Source organism: Hippoglossus hippoglossus, chromosome 24 (genome assembly GCF_009819705.1).
Source record: "Hippoglossus hippoglossus isolate fHipHip1 chromosome 24, fHipHip1.pri, whole genome shotgun sequence".
Classification (NCBI taxonomy): domain Eukaryota; kingdom Metazoa; phylum Chordata; class Actinopteri; order Pleuronectiformes; family Pleuronectidae; genus Hippoglossus; species Hippoglossus hippoglossus.
The window spans coordinates 6,976,561-6,995,983 of NC_047174.1; the positions used below are offsets into that span (position 1 = coordinate 6,976,561).

Genomic DNA, 19,423 nt, shown 5'->3' on the forward strand with positions numbered 1-19,423 from the left:
ATATCAACGACTTTAAAGTCAAATTAAAATGCAAGCTCATCTGAATCCAAGGATTACAGTGGATGTCTTTTACATTGATGTTGCAACCTGAGAAAATTCGAAATCAACCATTTACAGGTTTTATTTCCCCAAATTAATGTTATGACTATAATTGCAAGAAACAAAAAGGAAAGTTGAAGGAAGTTTTGAGGGAAATAAACATCATTTCTACTTTTCTGACCTGTCGATCATATCGCAACCCTTCAGATTCATCTTGTGACTCCTTGTGGGGGTCCCAATGCACAGGAGGGGAACCACTTCTCTGTAAAATGAGGAAAGCTGTTCGAGATACCACTGATTAAACAATTAGAAATATTTCTCCTTGTCATACCTTGTGGAAGAATGACATTTTTTCTGGAGCTGCCATGTTCTTCTTTCTTTATTATATTTTTGGATATTTCCTGCTGCAGTTACCAGGACCTCATTTACTCTTATCCAGGCTGGGAAACGGGTTTTGGACACCGGGGAAATCTGACGCGCCTCTGCTCCTCTCACAGCTAATTAGTGTGTGAACTAATTGCGCGGCTAACTTTAGCAGAGCGCCAGCCTAGTTTCACGTGTTTGCTATCTATAAAGCAGGGGAGGGAGATGGAGCCGCCTACAGGTGACACTCTGGCTCTTTTTAGAATATTCCAGCAAGAGCTTTTACCTCAGGGGCCGTGTGGTTGGTCCAGTCTGGTGCAAATGATTTCTGGTCAGTTTGGTAATACACTGGAGGAGGCGGACATTTTACAATCGGCCACAATCGTAGTTTACTGACAGTCAACATATACAGTATGTCTTCCCAGCGTCTTGGAACATACACAGAGGTTTCCTGTGAAACAATAGTCTGGTTGGTCGGAGTGTTATGTCAGACACCACAGGAGCAGTATGGAGGAATTTTTAATGTTTTTTTCAGTTGTTTTTTTACGTTTGAAGAAGTAGTCACCAGTTACTTCAATTGTATTGGATTTGGCTGCAGCACTGTTTACCCCTGAGACTGCTCCCAACTTAATTTATTTTCTGGCATTTTCTTCTACACAGACTCTCACTTGACACTCGTAAGATTGCATACTGCAATACTGCTAAAGTATAGTTTTACTGCCTTTTGAAAAAGTGCAGAGGCCCTTGAGGTTTGAGGACCAAGGCCGGGAAAGTTTATTTATATAGCACATTTCAGACACAACAGCAATTCAAAGTGCTCTTTATAAACATAATGACAAAATGTATAGAAGAGAGGAAACGAAGAGACCTAGACTTCCCCTCCTCTCTCAAGGTTATTGAGGAAAACAGACTCTCATTTCCAACGACCCCCCCCACCTGCCACCTGAGAGGATCCTGACAGAGTGAGTGTCGAGGTCGGGTGGTTGGATCTAAGTGCTCCCCTCTGACTCAAATATGATATGTAACACAACCATCGTACAACAGAGGACGGGAGAGACAGAGAGAGATGAAGGAAGATTACGAGGGATGAGTTTAAAGTTCAGATCTGTAGGTGGATCAGGTTTCTGGGAGACTGAGGTCATAGGGGTGGCAACACAAAAAGTATAGAAGTAAAGGTATCAGTCACAAGAGATGCTGAAATGACACCTGGTTTGAAACCTCCATCAGGGAGCTATAATGTGAAATCAGAGGTCAGGGTGTGGGCTGCTGCTGTGGAGCGATCTCACAAAGAAGAAAGGGCAGGGTTGTGTTTGGAGACCAGTGGAGACCCTGTCCCCTATTTAACAACTTACATAACTTCACATCATTATCAGCTTGTCACTTATTGAAATGTTAAAACATGATTTTGTGCTGATGACATTTATAGTGCATGTTCTATAGCTGGGATTTGTCCATATAAGTCTGTTTGGATGTGAGATGTTGGAGGTAAAAATGCTACGTCTGTGGTGAGAAGTGGTGAGTCAAGCAAAAGAAAATGTGTTGGGACACGTTCCCAGGATCATCCTTTTACCACAGTTACTCTACCCAGATGATATCATCATCTCGGGGCAACTCGACACCAGGTAGTGAAGAAAATAAGCTTAAAAATAGAGGATGAGGAGAGACACCAGGCGATGATGTATTTTCTGCTGTGAACTGACTATTAATTATAATTATTTGTCTATTGAAGGTCAAATGCAGATGGACTTTAAGCACAAGTCACATTTGTTTTACAGCAATCGAAAATATATCGTTCAACCCACTGCTGGAGGTACATGTGGGTAACATGGTAACTGTATGTGATTTGATAAGCAATGGAAAATAGTGTCACGGACAAATCATACATACAAAGGTGGATTTGCAAAACATGTCACGTATGTTATCTGATCAACTTCCTGATAACAGGAACAGACACTTTAGCGTGAGAGTATTTGTTGGCACCTGTCAACCACCTGCTTGTGCGTCCAGCTTCATGCGTCTGAGCCTTTCACAGCCACTGAGCCAAATAAAAAGGTTTGGTTCTTAATCAGTGAACTCAGCAGAATAACAAAGTGCCGACTGAGCGCTTCCCCAGAACTGGTTGGAGCCCAGTGACAGTGATGACAGACCCACAGGAGTTTCTTCCTGTGCTGATTAGACAACCGATTGCTGAGCTTTGCAGATACACATGGAGGTAAAGACTGGTTCAGACACCTGGGAGGTATCACACTCACTTTTCATAGTTTGTAGCCTATATATTGTATAAATAAAAATGCATGCAGATAGATAGATAGATAGATAGATAGATAGATAGATAGATAGATAGATAGATAGATAGATAGATAGATAGATAGATAGATAGATAGATATCTACTTTATTGATCCTTACCCACTAAGCGAGATGTGAAAAACAAGATTCAAACTATACAAAATATAAAGAATAGTAATATAAAACAATGTACATAATATATACATATGATTTGACATATGACATATGATTTAGTATTTGAGGAAACGCTTCTGTTTTAGAATATATTTCCAGCTAGTAAAGTTTTAAGTGCTCGGAAATAAATGTATAAAAAAAGTGTATCCAGTTTTTAAAACATGTGAATCAAAACTATTTTAATCCCAAAATGTTGGATTGTGTGGCAGCTGCTTGCACATCTCTCCGTCTCGCAACACCGACGATGCAAATACTTTTTTCTAAAATATCTCCGACTTCTCATATTCAGCATCTCTCTCGTGTGCTAAACATACAAAGGCCCCCTGTATTTTCCCAACACATCAGCATACATAATGCGGATGCCACATGGGCAGTGACCAGAGATGGCATTACACACCCTCTTAGGCATTTCCTGTGGCGTTTCCTGTTTCCTTCATGACTTCATGTGCTAATGTCCATTAATCCTGGCGAACCCTCGACAGCCCTCTCTGTCTCAGGGTCTAATATCACAAAGACTCTCTCTCTCTCTCTCTTTCTCTCACAGCCGTCACTCTGAACTCAGAGCAGCAGACCGGAGCTCCCGGTATTTCACAGCCGATGGTGGAGATAAGCTTTCTTGTGTGTGTGTGTGTGTGTGTGTGTGTGTGTAGGTGTACATGTATGAGAGCGAAAACAGACATCTACAGTGTATACAGCTCAGCCCTGGGTGGGGGGGGAGAAAAACTGTCTGGGAAATTGTAAAAAGTGATGCCAAGCTGTGCCAGATTGATGTCGAGAGCGTCTGCAAGCAAGTGCTGATTCACGTTGATACTGAGGTTAAAGACAGGAGGTCGTGAGCTCAGCGAAGTGTTGTGTTGTTGTATCAGGGAGGTGTAATAACGAGTTTTCATATCTAGGCCTACAGTAGCACTCACAGTCACTTTATGATGGTTTTTATTATGGCTGCCCTCTCAGTTATGGCCTTTGTTTGCGGGGGGGGGGACATCACTGAACCTATTTTGTGCATCTCATCCGACATCTTTTATCTCCTGGCGTGACTCAATCCATCGGAGGTCTCTGCCAGGTTTCCTCCAGAGATAAGCTTTCTCTCACGTCGCCGCAAACCGGGTTAATCCGCTGAGTCACACACTAATAAAGTCATCGAGACTCCGAAACCACACAACGCGCATCGAGTAAAACGAGCAGCAGAAAACATATCACGTTGTCTTTCCACGTCTTTGTCTTCAATAAAGCCTCTTTGATTAGTTTTTTCTCTTTCGGTGCATAAAGCAGCTATTTCTTCCCGTGCTAACCTGCTACGTCAGCCCTTTTTGTACAGTTTATAATTTAAACTATAGTTACACCAAAGTTAGGCCTGTTGCAAAGAGCAAATTAGCTCAACAGAAAATATATTGCAATAGCTTCAGACAGCTAGCGTTATGCTATGCTAGCTGGGTTAGCAGTTGATCACAGAAAATCACAAAACCTTTAGACAATGGTCGAACAAGGACATGTGAACATTAATTAAAAAATTTGCTTTGTCACATATTTGCCAGTATCCTCTAACCAGAAGGTTGGCGGTTCGATCCCAGTCTTCTTGCCCCTCATAGAAAAAGTGCTGCCCATAGATGCACTGTATGAATATGTATGTGAATGGGTGAATGGAAATAAACTGTACTGTATCAAGACTAGAAAAGTGCTATATAAATACAGACCATTTACCAAAATGGCGTTAAAATTACGTTACTGAACCGTGCCACTAGCAGTTGCTACTAGCAACAGACTTTTCAGCTGAAATCGACTTCCGGTTGCAGGATGGAAACAGTATTATTTAAGTGAGTGCTGTAAATAACATCCTCTAAAAGACAGTGGGTACAAATGTCTGGAAATGATGTTGAAGCAAAAATAACCTGACGACTCATGTGCGCACATTAGACGTGCACAAACATCGTTAAATGCAGGAAATCTTTATCTGAAGGGCAGGAAGTCATTTTGTGTGTCTCACAGGCCGGGTCCTCTCAGATATATGCTTGTTTTGAACAGCACATAATCTTCTTGTGTTGTTGAGTGTCACATAAAAACAACAGGACATTTGGACATTGCGACAAACAAATCAAACTGCGTTCGTCATTTTCTCATTTTTGGAAAACCTGAATAGGCTGTGAACTACAAGATGCTAAAAAAGAGGAAAATCAAAATCAATATAATAAATAACTACTAGTATAGTGTTTTTTCAGGCTGCCCTGAAAATTCATGACCACAACTTTACTTGAACTCAAAACTATTTGGACTATGGGACTGAGAATGGCCGGGCATGTCCACACCCGTATGGAGCAAAACTGTTATTAGCCAACTATAATTTCTTTAAGTGGAAGACTAGACGCTGACATACTGAGAGGACAGAATATGTTAATGAGTGGCTTTGACGTGGTCTGTTCAGCTGCCACCTGAGGGGGAAATCCTCAGGATTTCAGGATCTCAGCGGTTTCAGGCGACAGAGACTTCATCCGGTTGTGAGAAAGACGATATTGTATTCAATGGCTCCAAGGCCAAGCCCCTGTGGGACAATCATTTAGGCCACGACCCCACCAGCGCCAAAGGTATTAGTCATTAAAAAGCATGAAACCTATAAATCACAGTGACAAGTTTTGTTTTTAGTTGTTGACTAACGTCCCCTTTGTTTCAGCGTGACTCAAGAATGAGATTACGATGACACTTTAAACTGCAAACCATATTTCTAAGCATGGAAGTCAAGGGGATATATAAGAAGGTGGGACAGGGACATGAGGAATATAAGACTGCTCCGTCCCTGTGGGCTTCTCATATGACCCAGTTTCCTTCCACACGTCCTGCCCATACATTGTGTGTTTGTGCCTTAATGATAAGCTATAAACAAAGAGGAAAAGACAGAGTTTGGTTTTCGGTTTCCTCCACATTCAGTTTGGAACCAGCTACTTGTAAATGTCAGGTGTTGTCTGAGGCACTGAATGACATTTCTAGCAGGATTATCTCTGAAAGGGGGCAGATTTTAACATGACATGTTTGACACTTCATTTTATTCTCCTAAGGAAAGCATCCAAGTGAATCTGTTTTCCATATATATGAAAAGATCTGCAACTAATCCGTTTTTTATTATAGCTCCCATGATTTATTGTCATTCATCATCACAATTTTCAAAAGTGAATCACAAGTTCCCAGAACCCATGATGATGTAACTTTTTAGTTTCCATCGAAATGTAAATTTAGATCTGTCAATGATGAAACTACAGAAAACAGCAAAAACATTCTTTCCCAAAAACAAGTTACCGTACGTCAACAAAACGATCTCATCTGTGAATGTGATCTGCATTCTGTTGGTCCCTATAGGTCTCCAGTATTTTTGAAGCCTCATGTGAAGTAATATAATTCCCAGAGAATAGCTGCTTTGCACAGAATGTTTTCTAAGAGGTCAAACCTGAGACCTGACACAAACTGACACCATGTCAGCTACCGTCTGTAAATCTGACGAGGGGCCTGCAGGGACTTTTCTAAATTCCACACAGGTTATGTTGAGCACCTCAAGCGAACTGATCTTCTCATGGCAGGAGAGGAGCTTCACTGTGGAGCGGTGAGGTGTGGAGCGTGAAGTGTAACACACACGAGAAGGAACATACTCAGCATTTTTTATTAAATCTTTTTATTTTCATTCTATTGACTTTCTTTTATATTCTTTATTCTCTTGTCTGCCTCATTCTGATCTGCCTGTTGCTGTCACAAATTAATGTCCCCGGTGTGTGGATCAATAAAGTTTTATCTTATCTTATCTTAATGTTTGAGTTTGAGCTTGTTTTCCACTAGTTTTAATGATAAATGGCAAAATGACTAAAATAATACAAATATTGTACCTAAATTAATTTAGCTGACAAAGGATGAAAATGCACATTATTTTTGTAGATATATAAGTAATTTAATCATGTTTTTGTATATAGTTCAAGTATAAATGCCAAAAAACGGTCTGACTTTTCACTGCCCCATAATAATTGACATACTCTGTTAATTTTATTAACACCAAATGCACATTAAATGTTAAATATTAAAGACTCAACCCTCATTATCTTTTTATCTTTATGCATTCATTTTCAGCTGTTTTACTATTTATATTGTGATCTGTTATTTCTAGCTCGTCAGTCACCTGTAAAGCACTGAGGTGCACCAATCTGTCTGAAAAGTGTAATACAAATAAAGTTTTATTGGATTTTTTTTCTTAACCAGTAAAGGTAGCAGGCCACGTTTATCGATCTAAAACTTGAATTTGGAGAAGCTGCTGAACCCCTGAGGAGAAAACTGGGATTATAAGAAGTATTTTTGAAGTGACGCTGCAGAAACGTGCGTAAAGTCCCTGAGGTTTTACCACCGGGCCAACGAGTGCGCACGAAGCTGCCAGCGCGCAAACAGACCAGTGAGGCGCGCAAGGAAAACTTGAACCTGTTCCAAATGAGGAACCCCATGTCTCCAGCTGCTGCAGGGACCAGGAGATTCGCTCATTTGCTCTCTGCTAAGACATCCGCCAAGAAAACCAGTGAGTGTCCAGTCCCTTGTTTGTGCACAACGACCTGAGCGTGTGTTTTCAGTGAGATCCCTGCAGCAGCAGGTGCGCAGCCTGGATAACACACAGGTGAATGCTGATATAAGAGAGTGGAGAGATTGATGGTGGAAGAGGTTGCAGGTCAGAGGGAGAAATAATGAAGAGCACGAGGCAATGACATTGACCCTTCATCATTTGATGTGAAGTATTAAAGTGTAGCGTTGCAGGGGCGGACAGAAACATTTAGTTCTCTCCATCCCAGGGGCCACAAACATCCAGACTGGTAACTTTGCTGGCTGATATATGAGAATGACCAGAAGTAGGTCATGTGATTACTGGGTTTCTAAGGTTTGCCATAGCTATGACTATGAAGCACGCACCAATCGGAGCACCTACAAATATAAAAGAATGGACACAAAATTCAACTGGTCTCTACCATTTAATAAATAATTGAGATACAGATATAAGTCAGATCTCAAATGGTTCTTTATCCAGGGTTTCTTACTGTAAACATCAGAATTTTAGTCTTTAAAAAGTCTTGAATATATTGAAATATTAGGAACTAGGTTTTAAATATGTTTAGGTAGGTCTTCATCTTATTAATGTTCATTTTTAATGCTACTTATGGCGTGCTTGAAAATTAGTTTTGAGCCTGTAAACGCCAGGATGAGAAAACACGCGACTATGGACCTGTCTCTGCTTGTAGAGAGATAACTCGATGTTTTAATTCTCCACCATTCTACTTCACCTTATCTTCAATTATAGGGAATGCATGAAATCTGATAATCCTTCCTATCTTAACCCTCTTGATGGACTTTGACACGGACCCTTTTTGAAATTTAACTTGCATAACTGGAGCATCGTCTCACAAAAGAACTCTGCAGGTAAAGATTGATGTTGTTCTCTGGGCACGTCGACAACAGACTGTTATGCAACAGCAGCAGATGGAAGGAGGGGGCAGAACTGCACAGAATCACTTCTTCATAAGTGATGATTAATGCTTCAACAGAAAGCACTCGCTAAGTTTTGCGTCAATGACTCTTAAGGCCACCGTGACGTCCGCTCCTGATGTTCCACCAGACATTTTACAGAAAATTTGTAGCTTTCTTGCAGAGAGTTAGATCTCAATCTAAGTTAAGGCAAGAAATCGAACAAAACTATTCTTTTAAATTATATAATATTGACAGGGATGGCATTTTCCCTCCTGACCGCTAAGAGCGAGGTGGCAGGTGTTCTTCCCACTTCCAAGTCTCGTGAGAAAGTAACCCGAGATTGGACGACCTTCGCCCCTTCGCCCCTCCGTGTGCCATGCTGTAACGTTAAACCCTGACCAGACCCTCTTGTCTTCTCTCTTGTGCTGTCGGTAGTTCGGTCCTGGTGATTTACTGTCTTCCGCTTGTCTTCTAATGACATTTGTTGCCCCTGGTTTATATTACGTGAAGTTGTAAAGACTTCTTTTCGTTTGTCGGTCAGCCCCTCCACTTTGCTTCAGACCAAGCAGCGGTTTTATTCATGCTCCCCAGAGGATAAAGTGTTTTGTCTAACCAACACTAACATGAAGTTAAAATTGTCTGGTTTTTTTTTAAACAAAATGCCTCCAACTATTATTAGTGTATGCAGTCATGACACCCTTAGGATGAATTGTAATAACTTTGGTGATACCTCACATTTTCACCTGTAGCCTCTTCATTGGGTCAAAATGAAGTTTTTATGAACTTTTCCAACTTTGCTTTATAACCAAATACCTGCAATACTCTTCATAGACCTTTTGTCTTGTTTTAAGTCAGAAATGTAACTATTATAATTTTGATATCACTATTTGAATGTGCTGAAATTGCTTCTGAGTGTGTTTGATCTAACTTTAAAGACAAGAAATATTTTATGACAAGTCAAGTATGGAAAGAAACTCAGAGGTGATACATGCTCTTGTGTGTATTTGTCTTCGGTAGACCTACTGTAGGCTCCTCTTGTTTTTCTCCTCTGGGTGTTTTGGTACATGTACCTGTAGTAGTGACGACCGGTCAGATTTACGATGAGCTGCAGCTGTCAAACGCAGCTTTCCCTGTGTCTCCTGATTGATGTTTTTACTGGAGGACTTTCAGACGGAAGGCTCCACAGGATGTCTTTGGTCCCCTGCTGTATCCCGTTTCTCCCCCTTGAAGAAAAATCTTAAATCACTCCGCAACCTGCCCTATTTATATTGAGGTCCAGGTGGTGCATGCACACGAGTACACGGTATAAACACCGTTTATAGGGAAAAATAACTAAGCGCGTATGCATGTGTGTGTATATAGTTATGCTTCTTAATGATTATATGTCCCGATGTCCAGTGTAATCCACCACTTTTATCTGTGTTGTGCCTCAAGCAGTTCCATAGAGCATGCAGAGTTCAAACACGCTGCAGGCGGAAGAAACCCAACCGTGCTTCCTTGATGTCTCTCAGACTTCTGATGACGAGAGCACTTACAAGGCTTTTTCATAGTGATACCACAGTAACAATATAATGAAGGCTTGGATTTATAGTGTTTTCCCCGTATCAGGTCTTGTGTTTCCTCTCATGGCAGCCTGGTTTGTAGAAACAACATCAATGCAGTGTGATGATTGAAACTCTTTGGCTACTTTTATCAGTGTTTTGAAATCCTCCTGGATAAATTGTTGGCGTCGAGAGATGTGTGATATCCTCCTGTTTTCTTAATCTCTGCTCTGGGCTGCAGCTAAGCTCTGTCCCTGCCTGCAGGATAAGGGCAGCAGGTCTTTGTGTGGGGGGGTCACGATCTTTCACCTGCTGCTGGCAGCCTACCCTGCTGGGAGGTCACATATAGGAGGTGAGGCATGAAGAAGTCGACAAGTGAGGGGGGGGGGGGGTGCAAAGGAGGATGGGAAATGAGGGAGAGAGAGGAAGGTGGCAGGCGAAGGAGCAGACAGGAGTTCCATTATTCTCCTGCTGTTTTAGCTTTCAACACTTTGGAAACCTGAGCTGTTTACGTTTTGGTGCATAGATAGTTTCTGCCCAACTCAAAACTTCCTGCGCATGTGGAGGAATCCTTGCAACTGTAGGATTCGAGCAACTTGAGTCACATTTAATGGAATAAAACATTGGCTGAACATCAACAGTGTTGTGATACTCGTGTGACAAGCAGAAATTAAATGATCTGGCAGCCGTGTGAAGCCTCGGCACCTATCATCACCTAGTTGTGTCTCAATCAGACGGCCGAGGCTTCAGCTGCCCGGCCGAATGACTTTTCCTGCTTCTCGTGCAGGAAGAGGAAGTGAGCTGCGCTAACAAGCGGGTCAGGCAGCTTTTAAATTTAGCTCCTGCTCGGAGATGCACACTCCTGCACAAAACCCCTGCATCGTGTGAGGCAGAACAACTTATTAAGGAATGTTGTTGATCTTAAAATACTGTCTGAGCAGCAACGGCTCCATGTATCCATTAAAGTCCTCACGAGAAGCTGCCACCACCTCTATCAGAGAATATATCATCTGTCATTCTCATGCCGTGAGCAGGGATGCAAACAATCTCGCCGATCTGAGCTGACATGCAAAGTGTTACCTTTCACATGCAAAGCTGTGTGGCAGCCACTCTCGACAGATACCAGAGTAACAATGAGCTCACACAATATTTTAGCATGTTGCAGATATATTTTAATGGAGATTTTGCAGTTAAACATACAAACACACATTTATTCTGGTTTTCTGTGTGTCTATGTTTTAATAATTTCATCCTGTTGCTGAGATGGATGAGCCTCTGCTGCTCCGACTGCTGCTTCCTGTTATAATTTCCAAAATCCACGCTTCACCCTCGTGTGTGTGTGTGTGTGTGTGTGTGTGTGTGTGTGTGTGTGTGTGTGTGTGTGTGTGTGTGTGTGTGTGTGTGTGTGTGTGTGTGTGTGTGTGTGTGTGTGTGTGTGTGTGTGTGTGTGTGTGCGTGCGTGCGTGCGTGCGTGCGTGCGTGCGTGCGTGCGTGCGTGCGTGCGTGCGTGCGTGGCAGAAGACAAAAGGTTGAGGATATCGCCATGTGTTTCCTGTTATATTCAGGTGCATGCACATACGCGGTTGCTTGTGTGTCCTCAAAATTCAACCCATATTTCCCAGGGCCAGACGCAGTAGACGGACGTGCAGAGACCTGCTCCTATTGAACGGGGATATTTTTGGACTGTTGTGTTACTGTGAGACAAGCTGCAAAGAGAACTTCCTTTACAAAGTCAACAGATTTTTTTTTTGTCCCAGATTGGGCAGATTGTCCGTTAAGCACCGGGCTGCTTACTTTCTATTCATAGTCGGTTCACTGCAGTGCTGAGATGACACGATGAAAGATTATCTTGAATAAGACAAGGAGAATGTCCTCTGCCAAGACATGATATAAAAAGTAACCTGAACTCTTTACTGTGGGGCTAAATACAGATAACCTACATAGGGAACCATGACTTGATCTGTGCAGGGTACACAGTCTCATATGTGCACAGACTCACTTAGATCCGCCAACACATCCTGAGGTGAGCATTTAGACTTTAGTCTGAAGTACTCCTCTCCTGTTTCTTCATCACTCATTGCCATAGAACGTATATAAAGATGGATGACATGACCGCTCCCTTTAAAGTAAAGCCAAAGCATCCTGATATACCCCTGGTGGTTGGCAGCGGTATAGGTCATAACGCCCACCTCCCCCATGTTCATGGATGGAACATGTATGGGGTTTATTTCGTCTCAATTGAAAATGACATTACAGCACAGAAAAGTATCCACGCATGCATGTGTGTGGATGTGTACCGTATGTCACTAGACATTCTGTGCATCTGAAAGCACACGGGTGTCTGTGTTTGTTCAGCAGGGAGAGACATTCCTGTAGACGTACCTATAGGCTGTGATTTAACTGCCTGTGTGTGTGTGTGTGTGTGTGTGTGTGTGTGTGTGTGTGTGTGTGTGTGTGTGTGTGTGTGTGTGTGTGTGTGTGTGTGTGTGTGTGTGTGTGTGTGTGTGTGTGTGTGTGTGTGTGTGTGTGTGTGTGTGTGCTCCTGCTTTTTTCTATACTGCTAACCGCTACTTAAAGTGCTTTAGAGATCTGCTGTAAAAACATGTTCCACCTAATTACATGCTCTGTGATGGGGGGAGAGGGAAAGTTCGGCGCGCTGACTTTAACGCTGAAAATGGTAACCTTTCGAAAATATTTTAATGTCTGCTTTCAGAGCAGCTTTAATACCCACCTGGTTGAACAAGAGCTGCACGGAGGTTACTGTGGAGTTATCGACAATGGGATTAATTTAAATGCCGCTGTGCAAGAGTTATATTTGTATAAATTAAAGCGTTTGAAAGGAAGGTGCTGCTAACCACTGGTGCATGTAATACACAGTGTCATGCTGTACAAAGCTTTTAATGTCATGCTTGTATTTTAATTGTTGGGGTTTTCCTCATGCTGCCGCTGCAATTTACATAGGATTTCAGTTTTAACGAATTAAGGGATTTATAAGTAAGCTCAGCAAATTACTCCACTTTACACCAGCTAACCCTAAAAATACTTTTACTACCTGAATACTTAAATGTGCATGTGTTTTAAATCTGGAATCGCAACTGCAAGTACTTTTTGAAAAGTGAAACGTGAGATGCAAAGTCCTCGCCCAGCGTGCGTGCCGTGTTCACTGCTCCAGCTTTGAAGGTGGTTCGCCCGTGCACTTGCCTGGTTCACTGCCTCCTGCAGGTCGTGTCTGAGTAAACTGAAGGCTAAAGGGTCGGAGGTCAGGGACAGGGTGAGACTGAAATATCTACGCCCTGAATGCAGCAGCTTAATTCCAGATAGTATGAAAGGAATCTACATAGTAATGGCTATATATGGGCGTGTGGCTCTGTTTATACACACACACATACACGTTTTGTACAGTGGCTATAGACACTATCGCTGCCCAGTAATTGTGTGTCAACATTGTGAAGGGCTGAATGTGGTGCTTTGTGTTTTGTGAGTGTGTTCTCTGCCTTTTATCAGAGCTCCAGGCTGCACTCATCATGTAGCAGTGGAGACTCTGTATAATAAGGGCATGTAAACATAGCTGCTTATTAAGTGGCTGAATGTGGCCCTGAGTGTTCACGTTAGTGTTGTTATGTCTGTTTCACTCTGCTGACATTTCAAGTTTCAATTATTCTTCAATAAAATCATGTTTATTACCTTCCTCGCATGCTAATCAACCAAAGCTGATTACTGAACGTAAGATACATAAAACGCAATAGATTTAAGGGCATTTTCAAACCTGAACATCCAAACCAAGGTTAATATTTACCTTTTGATGGTATCACCTATTTAATGCCTTATTTTAAATTATGAGTCCACGATCATAATCCAAAATGCTGATGTGTCTGTAGGGATTTTGTGTTCATCTGCCTGATGCCTGGTACAACATCATGTAAACTGTAAGAGAAAGTTGAAGGTACAATGTAAAGAAATGACAAAGCCATGGATTAGCTCGTAAGCTGTGTTTGTTTAAGTAAAGTTAAAATGAATACAGACGTCCTGGCTTTTTCTACTCACTTCATCATGTTGGTGAATAAAATGGACCTTTAATGATCCATCAGATCTTGCCGACGAAAGACAAGACGTAGAAGGGAGCGAATGCCAGGATGAGGTCAGAGGTCACCAGCTCGCCATAGTCAGAGAATGTCCCATGGCGACCATTGACATTTTTATGCCAGTCGGGTGGATTCCATGCTAAGTTTATCAGGTTGGTGAACTCTGAGGTGGGAAACTATGTGGAGCTGAATGTTGTGGTGGGAAATAAATTCCTCTGGTTTTATTTAAGTGTCTCCTCAGGCCTCAATTGGCAGACTAATGAAGTGTTGGGGTTGATTGGTGGGCAGACCTTTCACTTGTGATCTCTGATTACTGTACAACGTATATTACACTTAGTTAGGAATAGATATTAATAATAGATTAGTTTTTTATCTTTTTTTATGTCCAATAACTGCCCAACATCTAACTTTCAGTATATCATTCTGGGATGATATTTTTAAATTACTAAATATATATCTATGGATACTCCAGGTATTCCATTGATACATGTAACTAAATTATTTTTGAATTGTTTTTTGAGTATAAGAGAAAAGTAATGTGGCTACTTTGAAGTAGTTGTAATAATTTAGAAAATAGTTTAGATCTGAAACCGAGATGTCGTTATCAAACCCTTATGACAGAGACATTTAAAAGTCTTAATAGTTTACAGTTTAAGCATAATCTTATTAGAAATAACTAGAAATAAAAAGAAAACACATGCAACTAAATGTATAGAACATGTAAATAATATTGAAATTATACGAATAATTTTTTTATGTAAAAAGATTTTGCATTGTTTATTCAGTAAAGTATAAGTTTTTTATATTGGAAAACATAAACACACAGACACCAATATGTCTGTGAAAGGCTCATATGTATAAACTACTGGAGTAACCAAACTACTATGAATCAAAAGAATTAGTCGCCCACCTGTTTGTGGATCAGCTCATGATACAGTTCATTTAGTCACAGCTCTGTGACTTTGAGCTTATGGATATTTACATTCACTGCACCTTTTCCAACAGGTTTTCTTCCTCAAATCCAAGTGTTGTCCAACTTTACAGTAGGTCTGCGAAATAATGAGGCCAGCACAAACTTCAGGTCGGACAAGAACGTGAATGTGTTCCATTGTCTGGCCTCAGCCCCTCCCTCCCCCCAGTGTACTCCCCAAGGCCCCGTATATGAGGCTGGCTTCTTTCCTCCCTGATTTTTGTTATGTCTACAGTTCCTCCCCAAATACACTGCACTATTTCTGGCATACATTTCTATGTACATGTACATGATGCCGCCGAGAGAGAGAGAGAGAGAGAGGCAGAGGGCGAGAGCGAGAGCGTAAGAGCCTGTGCAGCTTGTTAAATCTTAAAGAAAATAAAACGCTGCGGTGAGGAAGTTGGCAAATTGCACCCAAGAAACTTATTTTAGCCTCTGTATTAAATTAGAGACTAACCAGCTCTTCTTATGACACAGAAAATACCCCCAAATAAATTTTGTTTTTCGGGCCTCCACTTGCAAAACCTCCGACTAGCAACAGGCTGAGTGGACGGAGCAGCTGTATTTGGATGTCGCCAAGGGCCGTACCAAGTCAAACATCAGATGTTTGAGCTGCAGGTCAAACCAAGTGTCCAGGCAGGAGGGGTGTGTGCCTGAATGGTGCCGTGCTGTGCACCACCCAGCTCGCATGCTTGTACCTCATTGGTTTGTTTCTTAGAAACAGCGAATTGAGCAACAGGCGGCGTTGTAAAGTTTATTAGGAGGAGGAGGAGGAGGAGGAGCAGCAGAATGAGGATGTGTTGTTTTATCACCAGTTAATACTCAAAGCAGTAAAACAGTGCTGATAATGCATGAGGTCACCTCTTCTTGAAAACTGCCCTTGACTACTAACATGTGTCTGAAGTGTTGATCCTGTGATAGAAGCAGAGTTCATTATGCAGCTCCACTTCCTGACTAAATAAACAAGTGTTAATTAGTATGTTGAGAATACCCCTGAGGTAAGTGAGTGTGTCACTAGTGTGGCCATTGTGAAAGGTTTTAATACATTTATGATGACACAGGAAGGTGTTGATGGATCTGGTTATTATGTGAATGTACCATGACCAACCTTAGCACAACAAGCAGAGAAGGGTAAAAACTTCCCATCGACATTGTTGTAAATGTTGATCCATCAGTTGGATTCTGGGGCCTTTTCAAGTGCTAATGTCTTTTTTTGCCCCACAACAGTCGGTACAGCTTCCAGTTGATTGATGTGGCAGCAGTGGATGCACACCGTCACGATCAAAAGGTGCATTTACTAGACTGGATATATGTTGGAGTGAGGGGGGGGGGGGTGTATTGTGAGCATGGACGTGAATTCAAGTTGACAACCCAGACAAGCCTGCAGGCTCTGCTTCCTTGTGTCTGCATTCGGTTTTCCATTTGTTTTCCCCACTTGTGTCCTTAAAGAGACGATAAATTATGTCTCCTTTTAATTAAAATATCACATGACAATGTGAAAGGAGTCGCTCATGATGTCTAGAGGGGGCGCTCTGGAGAGCACATACCTCCGCTGGGGCAAACGCCTGATTTTGCCGTGTTAAAGAAAGTGAAACATAAAACTATTCTTCCTTGGGTCATGCCCCACCCCTCCATAAAATGACATGGAAATCGGTGAAGTAGTTTGTGAGTTATCCTGCTGTCTGACAGCTGGACAGACTGATAAACGGCTTGGAAGACATGGAGGTAATGAACCAACAGAGAATTATCACCCAGATCTGTTTAGTGACTTTCAGCTCGTCGTTAACTCTCTGGCCCACACACTTACTACTTTGCTTCACTCTCACCGCTCTTATTGTTTTCAGCACACAGCTGTTTTCAGAGAGAAAGCTCTAAATACCCTCGGTGAACTACCTGCGGACCAGCTGGTGAACACAGCAGAGTCAATTTAACAGGTGAAGACAGATATTTCCCTCAGGTGTTGGTAGAGACCAAACACAGAGAGAAAAGAGAGGTCATATTGGAATTCCATTTATTGGGGGGTTGAATTCACTTGTAGTCTACTGAAAATAAAGACACCTCATTTAAAACATCTCTTCACAGATCCACACGTGATTGGCAATCCCACACTTTACCTATAATGTTCGCTCCAGATAAACGACACAACAGCTCCCCAAAAGTGAAGCCAAATCATCTTGATCGCCCCCTGGTGACTGGCTGCAATTTATGTGATGAACCTTACCTCCTCCATGTTAACCGTTGGGACATGATCCATGGAATTCCATCACGCACGCACGCACGCACGCACGCACGCACGCACGCACGCACGCACGCACACACACACACACACCTGGCCAGTCTCCAGCTCTTGACTTAACAGAAGCTCCGTGCTGTCATCTGCATCCCTGTGTTTAACAGATCTGTCAGCGCTCGGCGAGTGCGACCACAAAGTGACACACTGGTTCTCATATAGAGAAGTTCCCCAGATTCAGATGGTCGGGAGCAGAAATCCAGAATGTGGCTGTTTTTACAATGTCATGTAAAGTGGGTACACATGTCGTGGTAAAAAGTTTCCGGACATTTTCCGCTGGACTTTTGAGCCGACACTCAGACAGTAGAGCTATACGCGGAGTCTTTGTGCACTTGTGTGTGCCTATAGATCCCGGAGGGGGGTTGTGAAGTGGAGTTGGGGTTGAGGGGGGGGCTAACGATGGCATAGTCTGAACAGGCCGCAGACATAAAAGTAATTTATTTCACTGACAGAGAAAAGAGAGAGACCACCCCCCCTTCCTCAAGCTTTCCTTTTCTCCCTTGCCCCCCCCCCCCCCCCACTCTCAATCCAATTCTCCCACTCAGCAGCTGTTCCTCTCACTTTCCGCCCTTCCACCACACCGCACGCTCCCCCACCTCCCCCACCAGCCTTTAGTGTGATGGCTTTGTTTTATTGTTGAGCAGCGTTTGGGCAGGGAAACCCCCGTCTGCAATGGGGCAGGGGTCCGGCTCCCTCTCCGAGCACTGGGGGTGTGTGGGTGCCCAGATAAGCAGAGGATTAATGGAGCCCGGTTGGACATTTGGTTTGTAAATGGCCTGCGTGATGTTTTGAAGCTGTTAGTTTTGACTCTTCCTCACCCACATGCAGTTTGAACACCTGTTTCAGATGTGGAGATGAAGAGGAAACATGTTTTTTCCATGCTGGGGTCGCAGATGTTCCACAAACAAGCGCTTGTATTTAAAAAATAATCCCCTACATCTTTTTACTGTGTCAGAAAATGTTAATGTGAAGTGTTTTTCATACTGTGGGCTGTTTAGCTGATATTGAAATCATTGCAGCTGACTTTCTGACCTGTGATTTACATTTTGCGTAAATATAAGCACCAACCTATGTTTTCATGGTTTTCTTATGGCCTAAAAACACTGAGGTCTGTGGCGTCGCTTCCAAATGGGCCGGAAAAATCCCCAGTCGAGGACAGGAAGCAAACCATATTTATTTGTGGTGTTGACAAACGACTGTTTCCTGTAAAGGGGAGGGGAGAAAAAAACGGTTCGTAGACGGAGCAGAAAAAAACAGGAACAGCCTCTATTCCGACAGTACGAGCCAAAAAAATACAGCACCCTCATGAAAACATGGAGGACGTGTTTATTCTCCAACCACCAAACAGTGTGAATATGATCCTGAGGGAGAAGGAAAAAGCCCAGAGGTTTATTTGTGTGCCTGAGATGTTATACACTACAGAGTTACCTACTTATAACTTGTTGCTGCAGTTCCAGTTTCCTAAATATAATGTCACATACAGTAGGAAGTGTTATTAGTTAATTCTGAAAATCACTGGATTTCAAAGGTTTTTGTTGAAATTTTGTTTAATTGTGAATTAAATCTGTAGAAGGTGCAAACTCCCATAAATTGTGAGTTTTCACATGTTACTTTGTACCTGGATCTGATTTATGGATGTCTGTGGTTGGTGGTTTGAACATGAAACCATACTGGTTTCCTGTACCCCTGCTCTGCCCCACCACTGTACCCCTGTGGCTTGCTGAGAGTTGGGACGATAATGATCTGGGCTGTTTACCCCGCGGGGGCCATTTTGGGCAGCTCCCATCCACAGAGGAAATAACTCGGTGTAAATGGCTCAAAAGGGACAGTGATGATTTTAGAATTGCAGGAATCAGGGGGTTGTGACACATGTGTATTTTGTGCAAGCGCCTCTGTCTCAATCTTAAGCTTGAGGTTTAAACCGACTTTCTGTTTGTTTATGCGTAATGTGCGTGTGTGTGGGTCGCTGCGTGTGCTTGACTCCTCAGCTGCTGTCGTGAGTCGACAGCCTCCGGGCCGTGAAGGTTGTGAGCTGTCCTGTGGCTTTTTAAAGCCTGCATCTGACTTCCTGTTGTATTAAAGCTGACATAAAACAGACCGTCTGTAATGAGCTGTCGTCCCCAGCACTTAGCCAAATGTCCAGCTGTGCCAACAGAACTAACATGTTGCAGGTTCGTGTGCGGGTTCATGTGCGTTAATGCA

At 42.5% G+C, this 19,423-nt stretch overlaps 1 protein-coding gene across 1 annotated transcript in view; it reads left to right on the forward strand.

The window, feature by feature from the left end:
- The first annotated feature begins 7,004 nt into the window (after nucleotides 1-7,004).
- Nucleotides 7,005-19,423, forward strand: part of LOC117758241 (pleckstrin homology domain-containing family G member 1) — a 61,131-nt gene continuing 48,712 nt past the window's right edge. The window contains exon 1 of the mRNA XM_034579757.1: nucleotides 7,005-7,400. Coding sequence (XP_034435648.1) covers nucleotides 7,316-7,400 — 85 coding nt within the window. The 5' untranslated portion in view covers nucleotides 7,005-7,315. The remainder of the gene's footprint in view (nucleotides 7,401-19,423) is intronic.